General features: G+C 45.3%; 1 protein-coding gene across 2 annotated transcripts; it reads right to left on the bottom strand.

Annotated features, from left to right (window-relative positions):
• Positions 1–4,989: 4,989 nt before the first annotated feature.
• On the bottom strand, positions 4,990–14,108 carry SLC25A47 (solute carrier family 25 member 47). Of its 2 annotated transcripts, XM_069018266.1 has the most exons (6): positions 13,879–14,108; positions 8,198–8,241; positions 7,849–7,920; positions 7,398–7,580; positions 6,048–6,318; positions 4,990–5,285 (listed from the first exon to the last, which is right to left on the bottom strand). In XM_069018266.1, exons 1-6 carry the CDS (start codon positions 13,904–13,906, stop codon positions 4,999–5,001), a joined length of 885 nt encoding a protein of 294 aa, XP_068874367.1. In that variant the 5' UTR covers positions 13,907–14,108; the 3' UTR covers positions 4,990–4,998. The 2 variants fall into 2 exon arrangements, with proteins under 2 accessions (XP_068874367.1, XP_068874369.1); XM_069018268.1 differs by lacking the exons at positions 7,849–7,920; positions 8,198–8,241; positions 13,879–14,108 and having other exon boundaries at positions 7,279–7,419.
• Positions 14,109–25,891: the final 11,783 nt, after the last annotated feature.

Below are 25,891 nucleotides of genomic sequence, written 5' to 3'. Positions count from 1 at the left end.
GGCTGACTTGGAAATTGTTTTAAATATGTTGGTAAGAGGTCATATCTCTAATAAATAGTTGCTCCATTTTCTTTTGTACTATGTACCTTGGTTTACTAGACTATGTCCTCTTGGGCATGAGAACATGCTGCATACAAAAAAGCAGTGAATGTTACAAAGTGGGAACAATACAGAAAGAGTGGACATCTGTGAGTTGAACACTGGAGAAAGACTATCAGACTTGTCTTGCTATCACCTTCCTCTTTGACATTGGGCAAGTTGCAGAAATCTTGTAGTACTTTTTTTCTGGAGCTGTTTAGCTGATCTGAGTGCCTCTGGAGGAAGGAGGTCATCAGGAGGTTGTCAGGTCCTTGATATTCTCAGGTGGATGATAGTATAGAAATGCAAATATTAGTTTCTAGTTAAAAATAACAAGTGTTAAATCATGCTGAAGTCACACTGGACACAGGGATACTTCTAGTATTGTCTGTTCTCTTTCACTGCACCTGGTTGTTCAAAATAGGGATACTTATTTTAGGATGTATTCCAGTGAAAAAAAAGATCTACTTTGTTAAAATACCTCGTGTATTTAATTATCTCCTTTCTTTGAAAGAACTTCAATGTCTTTGCTATGATTTATGGAAGAAAAATTAAAATTATTAGCTATTTGTTTTGATATGAGCAGTGCTGAGTGCACACTGTTAGATCTGTCTTGTCTAGAAAGGAAAGTTGCTAGCCCATAGTCTTAGCAAAGGTGGTTTTATTTGATGCAGGTAACACAGGTGGGTTAACCTGGCTATGTTTGTTCAAGGAACCAAGGAAAAGGCAGGAGTGCAAGGCAAACCTAGCCCTATTGCATGAGTTTCAAACTTGTGCTGAAAATAGCAAGGCTTAGCTTTTGTCTCTTTCTTTACAGTTTATGTGAGCTGGCGTCTCTCATCTAACGCCATTGACTTCAGCTTATTAGTGGAAATGTTTCCCAGAGACTGTCTCCATAACCCAGAGGCAAAGCATCTCAGTGCCAGCAAGGGCTTAACAATGAGTAGAAAAACTTTTTTTTTCTAGAAGTAGTGGAGCAATTCTTAGGGGAAAAAAGCAGCTTCTTAAATCCAGTAATAAGTAAGCTAAGTCTTAATTACTTTAGACTTTCATGATGACCTTCCTTTTCTTGCAGTCTACTCTTTGTCATCTTTAAGCCATACATAAAAGATAAGCCTTAAATTGACTTTAAAAGTGCTTTTACAAACTTAAAATGCAAATTTCTTGTTTAAAATATATGCAGATTTGTTCTGCTAGATTTATTTCATTAGCTAAGAATTAATTTTGTAATTCAGCAAAGGGAAATACGCTGTAGGAGAAACTGTACCGTGTTCTAGTCTAGATAAGCAGATGGTTTATTTATAACAACAATTGAAATATGTTTTGAAAGTGCTGGAAAGGAAAGTGATAGCAAAACTATTTAGTATTTGTTTGCTGAACAAGCAGTGTTTTCAAGTCCTCTGATGAATTCATACCAAGATGCTTCTGAGATGGTGTAGTTTCTCAGTGGAGTCTTGGTGAATTCCTGAGCCTGTTGTTAATTACAGTTGACGTCCCAGAGACATTTAAAGGTCAAGACAAGGCAGTTTCTAAAAGCATGTTGAAATGTTATCAGGCATGGTTCATTACATTTTCCTCAATCAGCTCATTTTGTTCATCTCACTGTAATAAAAATATAGATAAAAGTCTGTATCAAACTTCTTTTGTTTTACTTTTTTATTATTTCTTTTAAAAGCCTTAATTTACACTTACTCTGGTTTTGACCTCTCTTCTTACCATTTTAGGTGTTGATTTGTCATCTGATGTAGCTGGTCCTTGTTTTAAAGTACTGAAACATGGTGCCTTAGAACCCCCTTCCAGGCAGACTTCAGACTGCTCCCAGAGCAAACTAGTAAGGGTCAGTTGTCCAGAGATGACCTGGTCACAAGCCACACTGGATGTTGCATGTCCCTGTGCACAGCAGCCAGCTCTGGAATGGGGGAAGGTCAACGAGACCTGTTTACAGTGACACCTCAGTAGGTTTGGTGTAAAAGTGGTGCTTCAGTGGAAACACCGTGCTCACAATTTCTTTGCAAAAGCACAGATTCTGAATAGCTGCCCACAGCGCTTCCACAATCACCAAGAGGAATGCTGAAACCTACCTGGATATTCATGAGCATTGTCAGAGCAAACGGGAACTCAGCAACATGGAACCTGATCCTGAATGTGACTTCTAAGAAATTTTTTTATCAAGGCCACCAACTGTTTTGCTGAAAGAAATCATCTATACAACAAGCTGCAGTCGCTATAGCAAAGTAAACCAAATATCAGCACAGCAAATATGATACCTTCTTTCTGTTGGCTGGCCTTCAGCTAGCTAATTTATCAAAATAAATAGTTCTGTGATCATTAGAGTAGCTAAAGGCCAAGATAATACAAATCAGAAAAGAAAGCAGTCAAGTGCTGAAAACCAGAAGCCAAACACCCAGCTTAGGGTGTGTGTAGTGAAATACATAATGTGTCCTGTCAGTAAATAAAAATTGGTTCAAATTTATGTGCCTGTGTTTACAGTATTCACGCAGTCAGTCCCTGTACCTGGTGCTGTGTGTATCACCTGTGAGTTCTTCCTCAGGTTGTCCCCCACACACTGTGTAGATGTAAAGGGTTCTAAGCAGGATGGATTGCAAAGCCCTTACCTTCCTGAAATAAGCTGCCTGGAGGTACAATTTGCCTCTCATGTAGCATTTGTTCAGACCACATGAGAGCCTGCTTATATATGGTGCTGAATACCCCAAGGCTTAGAGTCCTCAGTCCCTTGCACTGGCTTCTGCAGTTATTCCCACTCATATTTGCAATTCCTCTGTAATTCCTTTCCCTTGAAATCAAATGTATTTCAGTTACACCCACAGGAGGAGACATTTTTAGTTATCTGAGTGTGTGAGCATACTGGGAAAGATGAGCTATTTAATATTCAAACCTTGGGCCGACCATGGATGGTATCAGTGCTGCCTCACAATAAACGGTTGTTTAGTCTGTTCCGCAGGCATTCTTTCGCTGTCTCTGCTCAGAGGATGTAATTCCTGAGAACAAGGTCGCCTGGGAATAACATGGCATAAAGGAGTATGATTCCAAACATCCGGGTAGAGCAGGGATAAATCACTGCCCAGTTAAATGCATCCCTTGCAGAAAGAGGCAAGGGCAGTAGACTCTTAAGAGCTATCGTAAGAGGAATTCCAAACCTCAAGGACTTTATTAAATCATCTGTTTTAAGGGCTTTCTCACTAAAGGAAGTTTGGTGCTGACACCCAAAGCTGTCACCACAGCAGTAGGTTGCTGAGGCCGTAAGTATTTTGGAGAGAATCCAGTTCAGTGTTGGGTCTTTCATTTGGCTCCCCTTAAGGTGACATACTGTGCACCAGCCTGGTCTCTTAACCCTGCTTTTGGATCAGCTGCAAGAGCTGGGTAGACCCTTGAAAGAATTAAGATGCTTGTTTGATAGCATGACTGTGAAGGTGTTTAAAAGGCCAGTTGAAGGCTTAGATTTCAGGAGGACAGTTGTGGAGCTTTTTAGTGGTCTCTGTCTGGGGTAGAAGAGGTTCCCTTTATCCTTGTCTAGGAGCACCTGAAATCTTTAAACTTGTTATTGTAGTTCTTTCTGTATGTCCAAGGCAGCTGACAAGTCGTGTCTGCTGCAAAACTGCTGTCGGTGTAGTAAAGCCATGCCATCAGCTGGTGAGAGTGGCTGCTGACCAGAAGGGTCCTGAATATGAGAACTCCTTTTAAAATAGAGTATTCTGCTTTCCCTCCAATACATGCATTTTTAGCAGAATCTGAGAGGTTGGATCCAGAATGCTTCAAGTGTCATCATCGAGGGATTAAAACAGAAGCCTGTATGTGGCCCCTGAGGCAGGATGGGCAAACTAACGTTTCTGGGTTTAGGGGTTTTTCCGCTTAAGCAGTAGCATGGGTGTTGGTTTTTCAACTTTGTTGTTCATGAAAAAAGTAGGAAAAAGTAATGAAAAATAAGTAATAGAAAAGTCAGAAATTCGTTCAAAGTGCACCTTTGGCAAAATACATTTGGCTGCTGCTAACAGCACCATTTAAAGGGAGAAGAGTATGCACTTTTAAAAGCTGGAAATCTTGATTATGCTCTACAGCTTTGCCACTCTCCTCTAACTTGCCTAACCCCGCCAGCGCACAGATTTTATGGCAGCCTTTCCTTTGCGAAGCAACGAGGCTTTGCATCTATTCCTCCCCTCGCTCCAGGATGAGAACAGATTGCCTCCAAAGCTGTGCCAGGCTCGGAGAGACGCTGCTCCATAAGCCGGCGGGAGAGGCTGATGCTGCTCAGGGAGAAAACCACGTGCCTGCCGGGAACCGCGCCTGGCGCTGCTTCGAGAGCATTAGCGCAGTTATGTAAACAGACCGTGTCCGCCACTCATTAAAGAGCAGTGGGGAAAAGAAAGGACATTCCTACTTCAGCGGCTGCCGAGGGGATATAATTGTAGAGTACTTTGGGAAAATTACTGCTGGGAAGGGGAAGTTGCAGCCTGAAGCACAAATATGTAAGTCACCCGGTGAATGCAGTGCAGGCATTGCATGTAAAGAGCGCAGGCTGAAGAGCGTTAAATCTTACATAAACTCCCCCCAGCTCTTCCTTTGGTTGTGAGGATCATTTTCTGTGCCAGTAGGGAACAAAATGACGTGATTTAAAAACCCCTGACCAGACAAACATCTTGTTAGAACAAAAAAAATTGCAAATGTTTCAAGGGCCCAAGCAGCAGCTACAGTATAAATACCTTAATGAGATAAAAGAGAGGCTGTATATGAAGCCTCCCTGATGAGTTTTAATCCTGTAAAAAAAAAACAAAGCCATCAATCATCTGCTTTGTGTTGAAATGTCCATGCTTCTTACGCTGTCCATCAGTTCAACAGTCATTTGTGGATATTGTCTTACAAATAAATAAATAAAGAAATACACTTTGGACAGAGTAGAACAAGCTATTTTTTGTTTATATAATGATCTGTAAATCTCAGTACTCCTTCATACGTTACAAACACCACCATGTTCACGGGAAAGGCACGAATGCAGTTTAAACCCAGTCCTTTGAAAAGCATTTTTGCCCCCTCCTTTCTCACACTTTCCCTCACACAGTGGATCAGGCCTTTGTACTTGTGCTGGTCTGATTCGTCTGTTTGCATGCGTGATTTGATGACATCCATGGGAGTAGCTAATCCCCAGGCCAGGACTCCAGCAAAACCACCAGCAAGCAGCACAACGAGGAAACCTGCAGGAGAGAGTCAAGGGAGAAGGGCAGGTCGCTTGTGTCTCATTCAGCTACAACCATCTCAGATTTGTCGACAGACTTCGGTGACTTTCATGTTTTTCAGGAGTTATTTCATGCAGCTCTTGCAATTGTGTGTTTCCAGTGGTCTCAGAGAATTCTTGCACACATAACACTTTGAACACCGTGTGAACTAGATGTGGTACTCTAGATGTGTGTGAGAGCACTGACACCCTCATCAGATGGATCTAATTTTTATAATCCTCAGGGAGATGCTGTTTTGCTGAATGTTACCTATTCACTCTTTTCTCAAAGCAAATAGTTGCTTTTTGGAGCCAAATCGCAACTAAGAACCTGAAGTGTTTTTACCTTCTCCACCTGGACTTTGTATTCAAGCTCTGGACTGACCCTTATCTGAGCTCCATGATGGGTCCCAGGAGCTTTGTCCATGTTTCATTCCTAATTATCCTGTTTCTGCATTAACAGGGTTTCATATCCACTCTGGAGGCACCAGAGCGTGTGGACAAAACCCCTCCAGCAGGAGGAGGAGGAGCTGCTCAGGGACAAGGTGGGGCCAGTGAAACCCTCACATGCAGGCTGCTGGCACCAGCCCTGGGGCCAAAATACACAGAGCAACCCCTCGTGAGGATCTGGGTGAGGTTTTATAGGTACTGGCTAATGCTTGCCCAGAGCCTGGTTTCTGTCTTAGTGTGGGACTAAATAAGCCATCTTTGCAGGTAATGCCAGATGCTTTCCAATACCTACCTGGTTTATTTCTCCCATCTGGTGTGAGCCAGTCGCACACAGCAGAATAGGAAAGGAAATATATTGCAGAAGCAGAGCAATCCCTGCAGAGTAATGCAGAACAGCCCTTGTAGAGACCCCCAAAACCTTCCTCCTTGATGATAACCTTCAGACAGTGCAGAGACCCTCGGTACTTTGGCTTGGAAGCAGGCTGATGTGTGATGGAAGGGTGTGGGTTCCTCTGAGTCTGCATCCGAACTTTGGCCACTTCGCTAGGGTTTGTCAACACAGCCTGCAACACCAGAGAATGGTATTTTAACCCTCACACTGAAACAGCATTTTGATCTCCCTCCTGTAAATCCTTGTCTCCCAACTTTTCAGGCAATTATATTGTCTGTGAGTTCCAGCAACCTCCAGCCTCCTCCCCTCTGCCTGTGCTGTTCCACCCAGCAGCAGCAGGACACGTGTGTGAGGTGCACTGGGCCTTCACAAGGCAGGAATCAACACAGGATATTAAATACGTGTAACTACTTGCTAAACCAGATGGGTGTGGAAAGGGGATGTCCTCAGCTATAGGGAAGCATACATCAGGGCTCTTATTTGTATCTGTATTTGAAGCAAGACCACCTAGACTATAAAAAAATTAGCCCATGTTGAGTCACTGACTGCTAGGAAGCACCTAGAAACCTGACCATCTGGACTGCTCTGTAAGAGGATTGTGAGCTGGCACACGTTTCTGCCCAGCATGCCATCAGCGTGAAGGGAGGAGCTCCACCACATTCACAGCACCTGTAGACGTTCACCCTCATCTGCCTGTGGAAAACTGCTCCTGGACCCAGCCTGGCCTTCCTGTCTGAGGATCCTGCACATTTTCCAGGCAGCATCGCTTCTCAGTGGTACCTCGTTGAGTTTTAAGTCCTGGCAAGGCAACACTGTGCTCTGCCCATTCCTGCAGCGATGCCAGGCTTGTGCAGCCGCTGGGAAAGCACTGACCCGTGCTTCAACTCAGAATTATGTCTTTCCTACATAAACACACCATCGCAGCCACTTGGGGTTTGCTATGTTGTTTTTTCTTCCTTGTTCTGCGTTTGCTGCCAAGGTCTGTGTCACTTTAATGGCATGTTTTAAGTGTCCTGGCGCTCCAAACCAAATCCAGCACGAGCTGCCCAGCAGGACTCGGCCACGCCACGGAGCTGACCAGTGAGGGGGCAGTGTGAGCAGAGCATGACCTCCCCTGCAAAAACAAACCCACCAGACTTGTTGCAGGCTCCCTTGGCCTCCCGGACCGAAAAAACATTTCCTGCTTTTCCAGCCGCCTATGTTTGTGACCAAGATCTCTTGTTACACCTTCCCCGTGGGCTGTTTCCCTACCCGGGAAGCGCCGGCAGCAGCTCCAGCAAGGGAAACATCCAGCTTGGACGGCTTGGCATCTGCAGCCCCGTATCGCAGCTTGCAGATGGTACAGAGGAAGTTTTTGTATGCACCAAAGGAAACAGAAGAAACCGCAGATACAGCGAGGACTGATGCAGTCACACCTTTGTAAAATCCTGGGACCTCGTGGGAAGCAGAGGAGAAAGGTGACTTTTAAGGGTGAATGGCATGGGAAAGCATCTGCCCAAAAGCACTGGCTGTACATTGCTGAATCAAAACTTACTGCCACCTTACAGCTCATCAACCAAGCTAAATTTCACCCTGACCCCTCTCCCAACAGATGCTCATATGCAGCTGGTGCCCATCCTCCCCAAACTGACAGAGGCAGCTCTGCTTCCCTGAAACCAGGCATCTACAACTGGTATCAACAATTCTGGTGAGAGGTACCTACCTTTTCTGTCCTGTATGTTTCCTGGACACAGTGCCAAAATCCTCTGTAGTGGTTCTCAGTCTGAATTCTCACCTAGGAATACAGGGACAACTTTAAAATGCAGATATCAGATTAAAAAACAAGTACATCAACAAATGCCATAGCAGCAAACCAGGTAATTAACCATAAAATAGCATCACCAAACAATTTAATTTTGTTTTTCAAAAGACAAACAACACAACCAAATCCAGTGAGATATGCAGATGTAATGCAGATAAAGCATTATCATGGGACTAGTTTTCTGAAAAGCAGGGAGAAAACAAAAAGGCCTCTTTGTTCTATAGTCAAGAAATAAAGCTCCAACAGATACCTTTACTGTGTCCAGTGGATAACCCACAGCTGTGCTTAGGCCACCTGAAAGAAGAGAGTATGTTGGAGATGGTTAACAGCACATGTCACAACAGACCATTTCACCCATCACAGAAGGGCACTGGGAATAGCAGAACACAGCTCCAGAGCCCAGCCGTGCTTGGCACCAGACTTCTTGAGCTCCAGTAATGATGTTTGAGCCAAGAATGACAGAGAAAAATGCAGATTTCTCTGTGTGACCAAGGCACACTCAGAGGAGGAAACAGAGTATGGGAAACTTACCAGGGAGGAACAAGAAGATGGAGCAAGATGAGACTGGGAGAAACACTGAGAGCACTCCCCCACGAAGGCTGAAGGGAGGATATTGGGGTGTATTTGTTTCCTCTCTCAGCTCAGGCACTAAAGCATCTTTGGACTATGACCAAGCCTCTTCATGTGAGGTGCAAAGCATCCCCACTAACACAAGAGAGTCTGGAGCAATTTTGGTTTTCTATGTTTGCTTTGGAAATATAAAGGAAAAAATAAAAGCAGCAGTCACAAGGATGTCTATAAAAGAGGGGTGGTCCTCACACATTACAGATTCTCAGCAACCTCTCTTGAGGACAGGAGAGGTGCTCCTGGCTGCCTCCAGAGACTGCCATGTCCTGGCTGAAGCCTGCAAAGCACATCTACAGCCCTGGGTGAGGAATTCATGAGGCATTTGGGACCCCAGCATCATGCTGGAGTAGGCGTCTGAGGTGCATTTCCTACCAAGAACTGCTTCAAAATCAGATCAAGGAGCAAAAGCACAGGTATTTTGGTGCCCTGACAGGCTGGTGCCGGAGCTCTGCGGAGAGACCCCGCTCCTGCAGCCGCTCAGGGCTCGGCAGGATTTGGGGGCAGGGAGGGATTTGAGCTGGGGGTGTGCAAAGGCAGCAGCTCCAGAGCCTGTCCAGCACAGCCAGCTGACCATCACTGACGGCATGGCCAGACCCCAGGGCCGGGTCAAGCCTCCACCAACACCCACACTCACTCCTAGAGCCTTAAAATAGCCACTGGATATGTATTAATCCTCTGAGACAAAGCTACTGCCTTAATGGCAAGGAAGGGGGGCTAAAGAGCTCCAACAGAGATTTCTCTCGGTTGCAATAACAAATAGATCTGCCCATGTCTGCCCTCACTTCACTGCATTTCTCAGCTCTGAGCTAAGTGTTATCAGGTACTAAAGGTGCTTTCCAGCAAACTTCCTCCCAGTACGCCACCTGCCAAGTCACCCGAAGGGAAATCAGGCTGGAGAACGATGGAGCTGTATCCACGTGAGTTAATTAGACAGAGATCAAGTTCACACAAGTGCTGGATGAGCTCTTCAGTCAGCCAGGCATTCAGAGATACAGGGAATATCTGGTGGCTCACCTGTTGAAAACTGCCTCTCACTGAGTCCTTCTTTAAAAAATAAAAATTAAAACCCCAGCTACTTGAAAGTGTATTAGTTGCTGAGGGCATGTTCATCTATGATTACATGGCTGCTTGAGAGCTCTGGAAAGCTCTCCCATGTTCTGGAGAAAAGCAGCAGCTGCTGCTGTGAATCACCAGGAGACAAACCCAAAGTGCACTACTCAGAGGAAAACCACCAACAGCATCTTTCTTGCAGAAAATTGAGGTTTGTTCCTCAAAAACATCTATCAAACCTGACACCAGATAAACAGCAGTGAAGGGGGAAAATGGGCCAAGATGGAAGAGAGAGAATGATAGAAGAGAGAGGGCAAGGGGGAATACACAGGTGATGATATGGCTTGAAGAAGCAATGGCTTTGTCCAAGCAGAGAGTGACAATGCACAAAGTCATCTGGGGACACCTGTGCTGTCCCAGGTTCCTGGCCATTGGCCAGAGTAAACATGGGCACTGCCAGCCAGGGAAGAGCAGCACATAAGTCAAAGCCAGGATGACAGTGCTGACCTCAGAGATGCAGTCCCCCAGCCCAAGCACCCCACCTCAGCTGGGAGGGTTTGACACATCTCATCATTTTCAGAACTTCTGAACCTTAGAGGAGATGGCCATGGGCTGACCAGATGCTGGCGACACAAGGGTACCATGCACAGCTAAGTCCTGGCTCACTCCACTGGCTCAGGAAGGCAGGAGCTCATGCAGATCATATACCAAGGATTATTTGGGTCAGTGTTTGACAAGAACTGACCTCCCTTCTGCAGAAATTGCCTTGTTCACACATTAAGATGCAAAGACAGCAGCCCAGCAGGTTGCCCAAAACAGCCTGTTTCAGCCCTAAAGGCTCCCCATCAACTTGGTTCCAGAGGACCAAACATCTCCACTTGGGAGGAGACCATAAAAGTAAATTTTTCACTGTTCCCAGAAAAAATGTGAACTCCCCAAACCTCCAAATAACCCAGCCTACCATGAACTGTGCTACTTAGGGGCACAAAGCAGTCCAAGCAGTTGTCAGAGCTGAGGAGCTCAGCCAAGTCTATCAAAGGTTGAGGAATGAGGGCTCTGCACACTGTCACATGGTATAAATAGCCTGGGACTTAGATAGCATGACCCACACGTGCCCCGTCTGCACAGCAGAATCCAAGAAGGCCAGCAATGAACAGTGGGCATGCAGGAGAGGCTTCCTGTGGGACTCCTGCTGAGTAACACTGCATCAGCTGCGACCAAAATAAATAGCAAAATCAGGTGAATTACTTTTTTTTTATTTTAGTGAGCCGTTTTTATGCCTCCTTTATCTCAGATATTCCCAGATATTGAGCAAAGGTTAGAGCATGCCCTACACATGGAGTGGACAAAATGGATCACTCACAGTCTCTACACAAGTCAGGTCACTCTGAGCAGGCAACTCAAATAAGGAGAGATACTGGTGGGGTGGCAATCACCAGGGAGCAAGTGGCAGCTGTACAGAGCCCACCAGGCTGCAACAGCTCTGAGCTGTTGGCAAACCCTTCATCCAAGGAGAAGCAGGGATCATTGTCCATGCACTGGATGGTCAGACAGCAATTTTCAAAAACCTTTGTTTTGTGCAGAATTGGGAACATCAGTGCCCCAGACCTTAAATGAGCTGAGCTTCATTCAGTAACATGACCCCAGCAGGAGCTGTTTTAGCTGTAAGGAGAAGAAGACAGCATGTTCCTTCCATAGGGGGATTCTTTTATCTGTCCTTGGCCTGCATGTAACCTCCCAGTTGTGGGAAAGCCCAGTCATACTGCGGATGCTGCTGCTCTACCTTGGCTTCACTTGCCCAAATCTTTACTCCTGACATAAGAGTAAAGTCATCCTGCAGTCATCAGCAGCCCTAGTCACCAATCCCCATCCCCTGTCATGGCCCAGGCTGCTGCTGTAGCAGGGCTACAAGGTATGCATGGGATCATAGGAAAATTCAAGTTGAAAGGGACCTTAGGGGGTCTCTAGTCCAACCTCCTGCTCAGTTTTACTGGCCAGGAAGGACTGCTTCCTAAACATCCAGCCACATTTGATGGTTATAGAAAGTCTGCACAGTCACTAAGCATGTTCCTCTTGTGTTTTTTTCTGTCTGGAGCTGTAGTAGATCACTGTTTCTTGGGCTGAAGATGCTGAGTTTATCTCATGGCCACAGAATCCATTGCCCAGAGGTGATGCACAATATTTGTGCAGCTGCCTGAGGCTGCCAGAGGCTGGATCATTACATGGAATTCGAATGGGCATGACCTCTGCTGTTTCTCAGATGTGCTTAAGCCGTGCTTTCTCCAAGACACTGAAAATAGATCTGGGTCACAAGAATGTAATTTACTAAACAGAAACTCTTATTTCCTATGTTGCCTTGACTTGCTTGAAGCGCTTCAGCTGGGTTCATAGACTCCTTAGGAACATGAAAACTGCTTCAGCTCTAGCAAACATAAACCACAAAACAGGCTCAGCACTAAAAACATCCCAGTTCTTGCAGGAAAGCTGTCCAACCCCAGGATCTGTCCCATGGGAGGGTAAGGATGATGGTCCTGAAGCCCTGCCTAGGTACCTCCCATGTGTCTATGGGTGAGCTCCCACCTCTGTCAGGCAGTGAGAAGTTGCAGTATCCCTCCTAGAAAAGCTCTGAGCTGAACATAAAGGACAGGACAGAAAATCTTGCTCTCTTATGCTGAGATCAGTAAAGTGCCTTACAACAAGGAAGGACTTTTCTGGTCCCAGCTGGATCTCCACAGCCTGCATCCCCTCAGGCTGAGCCTGTGTCCAGGGGACCCATGGGAGAGTCTTGCTGCATGGCTGGGCAGAACATGATGCTGGCACCTAGACAGGAGGTCACAGCACAAACCCTGGCTTTGCGTGGGAGCTGGGACAGGAAACCAAGGTGAATGGCCATGTTTAAACTGTTTTCAGCTCTCCGGGTTCGCTTGCTAAAGAAGTTTGTCCTTAAGTGACCTGTCTCAAACTGTGCTATAAAAGCAAAGGAGTCCAAGCAACAAACAGAGTTGTCTCTGCTCCACCATGAACGTGAGTCTCAGAGGAGGTTTGGTTAATCCTTCTGGGATGGACATCCTGTTGCCAGCCCTAGCACAGGGCTTCCTTCTCCACAGGGTTCTCTGAAGTCAGGAGGGAAACATGAGGAGAAAGACAAGCTACCACGGAGGGGCTGGTTATATCCTCCTCTCCCATGAAGGGTCTCTTTCTGAGCAGGGTCTCCCAATACCCCAGGAAGACCAACACCCCAAGCACAGGCTCAACAGGCTCCTCCAGGGCTGGATGCTGCTGAGATGCCAAACTTCACCCCACTTGCACATATTGGGTGATGAGCAATTAACGGGCACAGGGTAAAACTCAGCATGGTCCTTCCCAGGACAAGCACACCTGCAGCAGGACCACAGGCTGTCCCTGGTGAGGGAAAAAGCCAAATTTCAGCAAATCTCAAAGTGAGATCTGACATGCAGGCAGGTTTACCTGGCCTTTCTGTCAGTAGTGACCCAAAGGCTTTTCTTGTGGTATTTATTGTATAGATTATCTTGTATACTCCACTAAATCTCATGAGATTTCAGCAAAGAAATGAGACTGATGGGTACATTTTGTGGTTTAAAACAAAGATGGGTTTGAGCAGTACATGCTCTAAAAATGTCTAGAATTTAATCACACTTCTCTCCTGTTACTTTTTTTATATACAGATAACCTACTTTCTCCCAGATCACAGCCTGCTGCATAGCTCATCTGCACTGAGTTCACCACCACAATTGCAAATACATCTTAACCTAAGATATTGCAGAGGTCATTCATCCAGACATTCTGAATGCAATAAGAACACTGTGCTTCCTCCCCTCCTGTCTCACAAATCACATCCTCAGCCCCCCAGAGCCACCATCTCAGCAGCCTGCTGGGACCCCTAGATGCCAGACACGTGAGTTTCACTGTCTGGGCAATACAAGCCAGTTTGCATCCGCACAAAACCTATTACACTCTGTCTCTTCCTATTAGAGTTTTACCCTGTCCCACGGCAATCAGACCCGAGGAGATTGCAGGCAATGACCTCAGCTGACCAAGCTGCAGCACTGCCTCTCCAGCAGCTCTGTGAACCTGCTCTGATGACATTTTCCATTTAATAAGGAAGAACACACTTTTAACAAGCAGTCCCCATCGAAAGGCTCTCAGCTCTGCTATTGAGACCCGCTCTTTAGCTGAACAAGAAGGAAACACAGCTATCTGCTTTTGTTAACAAGCACTAGTTCATGTATTTACCTCCAATGGCCCCAGCAATGAAATCCATCCAGAGTGCGGCTGCTGCCTTAATCACCCTGCCCGAGCGTCAGGGAGCTGGAAGGGACGAGGATACCGGTCCGGTCTTCCCCGAGCCCTGCCGGTCCTTCGGAGACACCAATTTGTAACAAGAATCACCTTCCCTACAGGCTGCTCTTGCCTCTGGGGAGAGCCTTGTGGGTACTTGATGAATTTGTACACTGGTGGCAGAGCTGGGAAGCCTGGAACGGTTCCAGGAACACAGTGAATAAGTAATCCCATGAAGCCCTGAAATGCTGCGCCAGAGCTGCTGTTCCCAGTGCCCTTTTGCTTGGAAAGTCACAAGGGGTGGTGACTCGCAGGGTGAAGCTGGCTGTGAAGGGGCCATCCCCTGTTGAACTAACTAGCCCCAGAGGACAGCTTTGCACACTTGTTTGCCAGAGGACTCTGTTGGCCTGCACCACCGAGACGCTGCATTGGTGGCTATTTACAGGATTCCTCCTCCCCCTATCCCAGCACACTCTTTCTCCTACTGATGGATCACACACACCCTTTCCATTAATTAAAATTCCTTCTGTCTTTACCAAGCCATTTTTCTTACTTCCCAAACCCACAAACCTGACCCTAAACATCTACATAGATCCCCATGGATTATTACCCACTCATTGTGTACACACATGGTGAACCCCAGAAATTAACCCAACCACATCCAGAGTATTTGCTTCTATTTCAGACAGCAGCATAGTTTTCCCAGCCCCTGGAGCAGCTCTCCTTATTCACTTCTTGCTCAGTCTCCCAAGCCCCTTTCCAACGGCAGCTCCTGGCAGAGACACCCGCTGGTCAAGGGGTACCAAGAGCCCAAGGAAATGCAATACTGCCTGTTTTTGCACAACAGTCCCGTTACCAAAGGGTGCCTCATCTACATGTGGAAGGTTACACTTTGCCCAAAGTGACCCTGAAAACCAAAGTCCTGATGCAATGAAGGGCTTGTCAAGCCATGACCTGAATTGTACCCCTCTTGTAGAGGTTTTCCCGGGTAAGAGCCAAGGCACATTGGCAGCAAACGGAAAAAAAATTTCATGGCTGCTGCCCCCTGGGTCAGCTTTACAGGGGAGCTGAGGACTTTAGTACCCAGTGCTGTTTCCTGCACATTTCCCAAGAACCTATTTCTCACTGAAGCACATATTTTGGGGCTGCTATGCCAGTGATATATAGCACAGCTTGGTGTGAGGGCACAGATTTTCTGGAAATCGAAAATGAAAGGATTTTTATTAACTTGCTTCCTGTGATTTCTTGTGCATCCTTCCCTGAATGCTTTCTGTTCTGGAGAAAACAGATGATTCCAGTTTATCATGCAAGGATAGCAAAAACTTAAAACCAGAAGTAAAATATTATCTAGAGAGATAGCAATGTAGCTGCAAAAACACACTGGGTTATTCAGTAGCTCTTTCTTGTTATACCTGGTGTCCATGCAGGAGTTATTAATGGTTCATCAGCAGTCTGCACATGTCAAGTGCACAGAAATTTGTTGTTTCCTCTTCTCCCATTATCCAATTCTGCTGCTGTCCTTGCAGGACCCCTCCAGCAGCAGAACCAGGTGTGGGATCTGTTGTGTCAGTGACACACAGGGACAAGGACACAGTCCCCTGTGGAGGGGCAGCCTGGGAGCACATGAGGGGGAGCTTTTCTACACATTGCAGTGACTGGTGATATATCAGCAAGAAAATAGAGGCTGGCTGGCATTTCACTAAATGCTTGACTAAAGCATCAGGGCTAATTAGTATTTTCCATGAAACATCAAAAGACCAAGAAAAATTCCTACCTCCTTTAGCTGAGCTGAACAGCTCAAAGGGAATCTTCCCCATGAAATCCTCTGAGATTGTAAAAATAAACCCAACCGACCCATTCCCCTTCCTTTTGTGGAAGAAAATTAATCCTTTGTTTATTTTTTTAACCTCCATTCATGCCAATGCTTCTAGAAAAATGTTACTTGCTTTATATAGCAGGAATCTGACTCCATAACCTTTTGATAATGGTTTTGGTCACTTCAATGAGACATACCAGGTCAGGTTTTGCATTTGACTGGGATTGCTTTGCAAACAGAGGTGATTCAGAAGGTGTCCATCTGAAAGAAGAATGTTTTGGGGCTTGAACCATTTCATCTTGTCCCACGAAGGTATCTCTGGGACAGCCAGCTCTGGAGGAGTGCACACACACAGCTACTTCAGGGACATCTGCCCCAGCGAGGGCTTAGCAGAGTAACATGAGCCCCAAGCAAACACAGTCACCACTACAGTACTCTCTGCTCCTGGTGTGCCAACAGGACTTAGGGGAAAATAGGATCCACTGCCATGCTCAGCCTGGCCACCACGTGACAGCAGCAAGGCAGGAGTCTCCTGGAAGAGGAGCCCCACACAAGGGTTCAAGTGCTCACGCGAGAGGAAGTACTGAGGAAGGTGTAATCCTGAGTGAAGGAAACCCCATCTGAGAAATGAAGCCTGTGTTACTGCTGGCACACTCCAAACAGCCCAGACCAGCTCCCTGCCAAAGAGAGGGACCCTCAAGGAAGCAATTCAGCTTCCCTTACCAGGGGTCCTCCCAGAGACAGAGTCCTTGAAGTCTCACTCTTCTTCACACGTTGCTGAAGGAGCTTCCTCCTTCATCCCCTCTTCCCTAGATTTCAGAGATGTACGAGCCTTATTAATTAACCAGAACCAGGTCCCCCAGTGCTACAGGTCAATACAGTCAGTCCAGAAAATCCATCCCAAAGAAATCTTGAGTTATAAGGCATTTCTTCAAGATGAAATACGAATCATTCCTGTCCCACTTTGACACAGTGTCCAAGGACTACAGATCCAGAGATCACTGCTAGTCCAGCTTGCAAATAAACACCATGGTCCACATGTATGCAAGGAGGAGAGAAAGTGCCTGGTCCCAACCCAGGTGGTCTTCTGAAAGTAGGCCCTAGGAAATCACACACAAAACATGTTTTGAGCCTCCACAAGGGACAGCATTCCATGAGAAGTAACTCACAAGTCCTTTCCTTCAGTAGCCAACTGTTCAAGAGTGATTTGTTCTAAGTGGGCCAGTTTCACAGGTGATTTTGAGCAAGCAGAGCATGGAAGGTGCTGTCAGATAAAACGACAGATCTGATGGTATGAAGCAATCTGCAGGAAATCATTAAACTGAGTGATAAAAAGTGAGGAAGGCCCTAATTTTGCCCAGTGTGTGATGGATGAAACACTCCATTTGCTTCACAGGAGGAGGCAGCTGTCTGCCCACCCAAGCAGAGAGAACTGTTCCATGGCAAAGTGGCAGCAGGTCTAGAGGACTGCTACAAGTGATGGAGCAAAAGGAAAAGGGGAGAGGGAGACTTTAGGTAGGCAATCAGTGTTAAATAATATCATGTAGATGAGACAAAATAGAAAGGGCTTCCCTTTACCCCTCTTCCTCCACAGCTCACTCCCAGCACATTAGCAACTCCACCTGTCCTGCAGAGCCTGTCCTCTTTCGACTCTGCCACAACCTGCCAGCTCATCCAGCCAGATTTGATGAGAAAAAGTTCCTTCCTCATTTCCTGCCATAACGTGCTGCATTTTCTATCCTGCCTGCGCTGTGCAATACCACACTCACATGCATATCCATTAATTCCTGCCCAATTTCTTTTGGAAAAATCCTTGACTGGAGAGACTGTTCAAACAGCGTTACCCTGCTACGTCACCGGGCTGTTTGCACATTGCAGAACAGGAAAGAGTGACACCAGCAGTGCTGAGCTGGCAGAGCCTGGCACTTGGCTTGCGTGGTGGGGGTGGAATGGGGGGTGGAACCTCCTGGCTCCAGCTGTGCTATGGATTTTCAAATCAAAGCAGCTCCTTGTCCTGTATCTCAGGTACTAAAGGAAAACCAGTAATTCCAAGGACTCAAGCACTCACAGCAGGAATCTCACAGCAAAACAAACAGAAGCAGTAAGGAAAACACTCTGAGCACTGGAAACTTCATCAGGTATAAATGATACATGATTTCACCTCTGGAGAGCTGATAGAAGCTTGTAATGTTTCTACACACATTCCCAAGGGAGGGAAAATAGTACAATTCCAAGAAAATTGAAGATTATTGCGGTAATTTAAGAAGTCACAGATTTTCTGGCTTTGGGCAAGTAATTCAATCTCCCTATACCTAATCTTCTCATCAGCATAACTGGTGTGTCCACTGCCATGAAGACACTGCAAGAATCCAGATGCATCTCAGAGAGCCACAAGTCTCTATTCAGGAGAAAATCATGGAAAAAGGTGGAAGTAACAATATTAGCACCCATCCTACACAAACACTCCTGTGAAAATATGTATATATTAAAAATTTAAAGTGCTACATATATCTTTCCCCAAAATCATATAGTCATACAATCATAAAATGGTTGGGGTTGGAAGGTACTTTAAAGATCACCTAGTTCCAACCCTCCTGCTGTGGACAGGGACACCTTCCACCAGACCAGGTTGCTCAGGGCTCCATCCAGCCTGGGCTTCAACACTCCCAGGGATGGGGCAGCCACAACTGCTGTGGAAACCTGTGCCAGTGCCTCATCATTCCCACAGCAAAGAACTGCATCCTAATATCTAATCAAAACCTGCTCTCTTTTAGTTTGAATCCATTCCCCTGTGACCTGTAGCCACATACCCTTGTAAAAGTCCCTCTCCCTTTTTCTTGCAGGCTCCCTTCAGCTACTGGAAGGCTGTGATTACACCATCCTGAGCTGTGCAATAAAAAAGAGGAAGTTTGACAGTGCACCACCACAGCAGGCTCTCAGAAAGGATTTTATGCCAGCCTACATTGCTAGCACTGCAGGACTACTGGCTGTGATGGAGGGAGGGGATGTCAGGACTGTTGTTGACTTTCTGACTGCACTTTGAGCCGCTTTCCAACCTCTTGCACATTTTCTGCACTTTAATGAACAGAAGATGTAGTCAGTGACTTGGCAGCAGGCTTGGAGAGCCAGGAGCAGAGGGATGCACTCACCTTCCTGGCCTGCTTTTCCCTACCACCAAGCAACAATGCACTCTTTATTTCATGATGATATCAATGTGCAAGCCTCTACCTTTTTAGAAGAGGCACTTCAGGTGTTAGACAGTAAAACACAGCTGTTGCAGTAGGAACAGTGATAAGCCCCAAATCCACTGATGATGCTGCTGCACTATCAGTGCTCTCTCCAGAGTCAGTGTCCCTATATATTTTTCTGCAATATTCCCAAACCATGTCTCCTTCAGATCTCTGCTTTACACCAGAGAAAAATCTATGAGATGCTACATTATATTGATAATGGTCTTTTTCCTTTGCAGCTAGCTGATTTTAGGTGATTTTACAACCTCAGAGCTACTTGGAAATTAGAAAGAAAACTCAGCTCTAGAACTATAAAGCATTATGTTCTGGGACTTTGAGATCAGCTGCTAAAGTCACATGGGAAAGAGTTACTTAACTGAAAAACCTGGCACCAATGAGTTCAGAAAAGAGAACTTTTTCTAAATGCCAGCATTATTATGAGCTTATGTTAAGAAGGGATATATACAAAGGAATTTAAGACATTTTATCGTGCAGAAATAGAAAACAAGTGAAACTACAATGATATAATTAAAGCCTTCAAGCAAAAGCAAAGCATCTCCCTTAAAAATGCTGCTACAAAGCAAGTTTAATGCCAGAGAAGAACCCCATGTTGTTGAGGGCGCAAAGAGCCTCTGATACCTATCCTAACTTGATCAATACTAATTCAGGGATCTCTGCCATAAATCTTTGCAAGCAGTGTGCACAGTCCTAGTGTAAATATAGACCCATTTCAGCAGCAAGTGTTCAGTCCTATTCCTCCAACATTAACTTGACTTTTTCCATTGGCCCAACCTGGAGAAAAATTAAAATCTAAGCCAGAAGTTTCCATAGCTTTTTCAGGAGCACTCCCAACCTTAACAAAGAATACTCAGACACCAGTAATAACAGTACCAGACTCTGAATATCAGAGGAAGTTCACAGTCTCACTTATCCACTGACATTAGTTCAGAAGCCACAGGAGTTTTCACATCCCAGAGTTCATGGGAAGTTTCTGTAGAGGCCCAATGCTCACCCTGCTAAGCCTGTTCTTTCGGTTTACAAGAAATGGACGTCTTTACTAGAAGGCTATTGCAACAACAAACATTCCATTTGACAACTGGAAACCCAAAAAATGGCCCAGCAGGAGGTTGCCTTGAAGACAGGCCAAGATATTAAAAAATTGTCTGAACATAAACATTTGTGGCTGTGTGTCTACTCTGTTAAACACCTTAGCATTTAGATTTAGCTGGACACCCGGCCTCCCAGTCATTGAGTTTGCATGTGAATACAAGTTGTGCCAGAGGATTTCAAATACATGATGTTGAAAGTATATTTTTATACCTGTTGGCAGTGAAAAGCCATTAGCCTCACAGAGAGGTTCCTGTAATAACAGGGTAACTTAAAAACAAAGCCACGAGGCAGGCAAAGGAGTTGTCCTCCTAGTTCTGCCTCCTGTTCCCCTAGGACAAAACAGTGTTACCAGTTCCCTTATCTATAAAATAGGCATAATTGCACCTTGTTACCTCACAGAAATAGCCTGAGGCTTAGGTTATATTGTCTGTAAATTCAGACTGGAAAAATACTATGAAGATGCCAGCTACTGAGCTTTTATCTTCCTTTCCTGAGTGATTTCCCAACAGTTTTTGCTCACTGTCACCAATCACAAACGTGTTTGCTGAGTGACTGAGTGACGTGCAGAGGGAAAGATGGGTAAATCTGCTGGGCTGGTAGGTAGTTATTAGCTCAGGTGACTGGACTCAGTGCCCACTCTCTTATCTCAGTGTGCCTCTTTGTGGTCCCTGGCATCTTCAAACTGTGATGTTAAATAGCACTTGGGTTCTGCTGGACACCTGCTCTCAGTATCACTGACTGCATGTGCTTGCGAAGTCTTCTGGCCTTCTCCAGGGAAGGCCAGCAGCAAAGAAACCTGCTCCACCTGCAGCAAACCTGAGAGAACATAGTCCTCGTAATACTTCAAGTACTCTGGACTCAAGTCCTTCCCCAAATATACATTAAAAAAGTAATTATAATTTCTTAGTCATCATAGTATTATCACAGGCCAGAGACAAAGATGGGACCTATGATAAGAGAAGATAAGACTCAGCATGGGTGTGTGTAGGTCTGCCCTCTCTGAGCCTTCTTGTTGACCAGAAACAGGACAGAAAAGGGAAAGACTCAGCAGTTTAGTTAACAAAGCCCAAAATATGTTTGATCTTTGAAAATAAAGACAATGCCAAGGAAAAGATGTTGGACTGATGCCTATAGGCAGCTTCTTCTGTTTTTTTGGTCTGGTCATTTCTCATTCACTTCCAGGGAAGCACCCAGGGGTTGGCTATGGATTTCTATTTTGAACAAAGCACAAGAGAACTGACTATGAACAGGGATAGATTCTTCCTCAGAGTGAATATAAATATTGTGGACTGTTTAGTGTGCAGGTTATGCTTCTTTCTCTTGCCTTCTCCAACACACCAGTAACCCAGACTAAGTACATACACAGTTTTACGTGGAGCAGAGGCTGAGACAAACAGCAGAAGGTGCATGTCAGAGCTTGGCCACTTCTGCTTTAATTGGAAAGGGGCAGGCTTTCCAGAAGGTATGTGTGCCCGATAATAAACATGTTTCCATTTTACCAGGATAAAGCATGAAAAGTTGGAGCTAGACCAACCTTTCAGGGCACCTCACAATTTAGAGCATACTAAGCCACTCCTGTCCTGCAGCACCTCTGCCTCTGCCTCTCACAAGCTCAGCATTTCAGATATTAGCCAAGGCAGTTTGTCTGCTATGTTTCCCTGAGAATGGAAGAGGCCTTACATGCTGGGATCCTGACCAGGACATTTTGGGAGATCACAAAGCCCTTACCCATCAGCAGATCTGTAAGCAAGGCAGCTCTGTCTCAGCAGCACTCAGCTCTTGTACAACTGCATCAGTTACATTTCATGCTTGGAAACACCAGTCTTATCAAGGGATTGTATCAGGTTGGGAAGTTTCAACACTTGATATACAGTACCTTTGAAGCCAGTGGGATAATGACGTCAGAGAATACCCTAAAGCCACCCAAGGTCATAAAGTTAATGGATAATAAAGGCATCTAGTCCCCTGAGAATAATGCCTTAGCTGCTCTGTCTTCCAATACAGATGCATCCAGAGGATCTGGAGTATTCCAATGACCTGACTCAATAACATTGAGTGGGACAGTGCAAACAACAAGTAGGGCAGCAAACACAAGAGTGTTTAGGAAAACAAAGAAAATGGACTTGAATCCACACAAAGATACCCAGTGAATTCACCTGGAGAAGATTATTTTTCAGACAAAGTGGTGGTTCCACACAGTAGCTTGGTGCTTGCTTCTTTCCTAGGTATATTGTATCCCAATGTTTCTCTCATTTCACCATTTGGGCTTATTTGTCACTGTTTGGGATGCCAGACATTCTGCAAAAGCACTTGGTGACCATCAAGCCTGGTTATGCTGGACTGCAGTTTCTGGGAAATGCAAGGTTTTCCTTGACAGCAGCTTGCTGCTGTAAATACTATGATCACATCGCACATGGTCTGAATGCCACCCACGTTCACATAACAGATGGGGCACACAGAGAGAGCTGCTGCCCCAAAGAGACTTTGAAGAGTGATTCTGGGAACCAAAGTAGGTGCTAGGAAAGAGAAGTTCAAAATCCAGCCACAGCTCAGAACAGAAAGAGAATCTGATGCAATTTTCTGGGTAACACGAGGATTGCTGAAGTTGTGATGATGCAGCAGTGTGTTACCTTAGAAGTTGAGGAAGGGTCTGAGGACAGAAGGCTGTATGAAAGAGAATTCTCATGCAGAGTAGCCCCAGAGCTGGCCAAGCCCCAGCAAAGCTCTAGGGAGCAAAGTGGAGGCTCCCCCATCCACCACCCATTCCCATTGTAGTGGGACCTTTCTATTGGGACATGGCCAATTGTTGATGCCAAATTTACAAGCAAACAGAAAGATTTTGAAACACCTGAGTCAACAATGTATATTTTATTGCATGCCATTGCCACCAGAATTTCTATGAGTTGATCACAATTCCACATTTCTGTTCCTTTCCTACTTCATTCTGCTCACTGCCCTTTTGCTTCATGTTGTACTTACCTACAGTGTTTATTCTGTCACACTGCTTGCTCTCTGCCTTGCTCTGTTCCCTTTCCTAGTCTCCTGATCCCCTTGCCCAGGGTTCAGCTTGGTGTCACCTTCTCACAGATTTTCCCTGGGTGCCATCGGAGACAGCAGACAGACAACAGGGTCACTTCTTGCCACAAGAATGAGGAGAAACCTCTGCTATCTCACCCCTCCAGCACTCTCTGCAAAGCCTCTTCCACCTAAAAGACAATGGGACGAAGGGAAGAGGTTCTTTGAAGGATTAGATTAAGTTATAACCTTTTCTCTCAGACACATGGCAGTGCAGCTGCTGTACATGCTGGTAGACTCTACATGTTTCCCAAGTTGCTCTTGGCTCTTTCTCTTCTGACTTCTTTATTTTAGGGGCCTATATTTCACCCTCCAGCAGGGAAGCTCACTGCTCCCAGAGAAGAAGAAAGCAGGAAAAGCACAACCCCTCACTCCAGCGCTCCTGAGGATGCATCCCAGCAGTTGTAAATTATGTTTGGAACAGCCTTAGCAGAATGAGAAGGAAGGCGGTCACAGCTGAGCCGAATCCATGGAGCCTGAAGGGCACAAGAGTCCCAGTAGGCATCTGAGTCATGCTCTGAGCCAGAGGCATGACACACCAACAAAGTGGACACAAGATCAGACACAGCTTTTGAAATATCTAGGAAAACAGCCTGAGTGAAGAGGGAAGCCACTAAATCTGGGTTTCCTTCACTGTCAGGTCAGGTGTCCCTTCCAAAACTGTATCTATACTGCATACATAAGGGCCTGGATCAATATTCAAAATGCTTGATCTAAGAAATATTACCAAACTATAAGAGCTCCAATACTTCCTTCCATTTATCACACAAATTCAAGCATCTATATTGACTCACTGTCCCACCCACACACAAGATTAATAAACTCATCCACATTCATGCAGAGTTGCCTCACAAGTGTAACTTGAACTGAAAACAAAACAAAACACCAAGCAAGAAAAAATGAACAAAAGAGAAATTCCCCAGTGGGACTAAAGCCATGCTCACGCCTTAGTGAACCAGCCCTGGACGTCTCAGACTTTTTACCAACAAGCCCTTGATGTTCTCTGCACTTGCATATAAAGTGCCCCCCACCCACTCTGAAGTGCTCCCATGGGGTTCAGTAGCACTGAATAAAACATTCTGTAATATTAAATAAAGCTTATTAGGAACAGCTCAAGCATACAGGAACAAGACAGGGAGATTGCAACAACCTGGGAGGGGCTGCAGAAACATCAACAGCAGGATTAGAATTAAAGTGACCTTGACAAACTGGAAATACAATCTGGAAAAAGGAATTTAGCATGAACACCTAGGAAAGACCTGCAAGGTCAAGGTAGGGAACATTGTGGCACACAGCTGATCTACTGGAAGGGACATGGCTCACATCATGTGTCACAGGCTGCCCCTAAGTGAACAATATCATGTCACGTTATGTTATATGTTGTGTTGTGTTGTGTTGTGTTATGGCTCTTGTGAATATCTGATCCCATATTCAGATACATGAGCAAGAGTGCTGTTTCAAATACCCAAGGTAATCTCCCAGAACTCACTCAGCAAGGCCTTAGGGCGTGGTTCAAGGAACTCCAACATCAGCTGAGGAAAGAGCGGGATAAGTCAGAGATCAGAAGATAATTATTAATAGAATTTAGAGAAGAAAAAACTAAGATTGAAACCATCATCAGATAACCTAGAATTGCCTACAAAGAGAGAGGAAATATTTTCCCTGACCATTGTGGGCAAACATTAGAATTACAAAGCCACTTCTACTAGAGAAGGTAATTCCTCTGAGGCAGACTGCTTGGGAGGTCAGAGGATTTGAGTAACAGATTAAAACCACTTTGGCAGGAACCTTTTAGGCCAAGCTGATCCTTCCAAGGCTTGTGCTACAAGACAGATACGTGTAACATCCGGATTTTCACCCGCAGAGCTCTGCACATGACTGTAGTTCTGCCCATGGATCCAAGGTGTACAAGGTTCACAGAAAGCCACTTCCACTTATACCTGCATAAAATGCTTAAGGAAAAACAACCAATCAGGGATTCCTGTCTGTTCTCAAGTACTGGCTGCAGGTGTGTGAGCTCAGTAAAATCTAAGGTTCCTGTTAGGAGGTGGGTGATAGAGCAGGAGTGGGCAGCTCCCAGAGCCACTGATGCTGTGTCAAAGGGCAGGACCAGCCCATCTACCTGCTCTCTAATACCAACTGGTCATCCCCAGGTAGGACAGGTATGTGAAGGAGGGAACTCAAACCATCCTAGAGACACTTTGGTTCTTGATTCGATTTGATGGCTTTTAGGGATGAGAAGGAACCCAAATGAGTATTGGATTGGAAGAAGATATGGGGAATGTCAGGGATTTATCGAATGTTTTGCATTTACACCTTGTCTTCTTATTAATTGTAATGATGGTCCAAGAGCTGCTAAATATGGGACAGGTTCTAACTTTTTTCCTCTAGTAGTAGTTTCAGACCTCTTTGAAAACATCCTTGTCTTTGTTTATTAGTTTGTGTGCTTTCTTTGCACAGAGGGTAAAAGCTGGATCGATTTTTGATGTGCTATTCCACTGCAGGATTTTATTGACTTTGTATTGAGCTACTACATCTAAGAAACAACTGCCATACCATGGAAAACAATTTTTTAAAAAAAGTAAAAAAATCCATCTGCTTTTCCATTCTGCTTCTGGAATTTACCCTCTAAAAGCTGACTGTGCAGGCCCTGAAGAAGATCCTGTTATTCTAAGGAAAGCTGGAATAGGCTACTTATTGTTCCAGGCCACTGGTCTTTCCCTTTCTCAGACATTGC

The sequence above is a fragment of the Aphelocoma coerulescens genome, chromosome 5 (genome assembly GCF_041296385.1).
Source record: "Aphelocoma coerulescens isolate FSJ_1873_10779 chromosome 5, UR_Acoe_1.0, whole genome shotgun sequence".
In the NCBI taxonomy this organism is placed as follows: Eukaryota; Metazoa; Chordata; class Aves; order Passeriformes; family Corvidae; genus Aphelocoma; species Aphelocoma coerulescens.
This window is presented reverse-complemented; position numbering and strand designations above follow the sequence as displayed.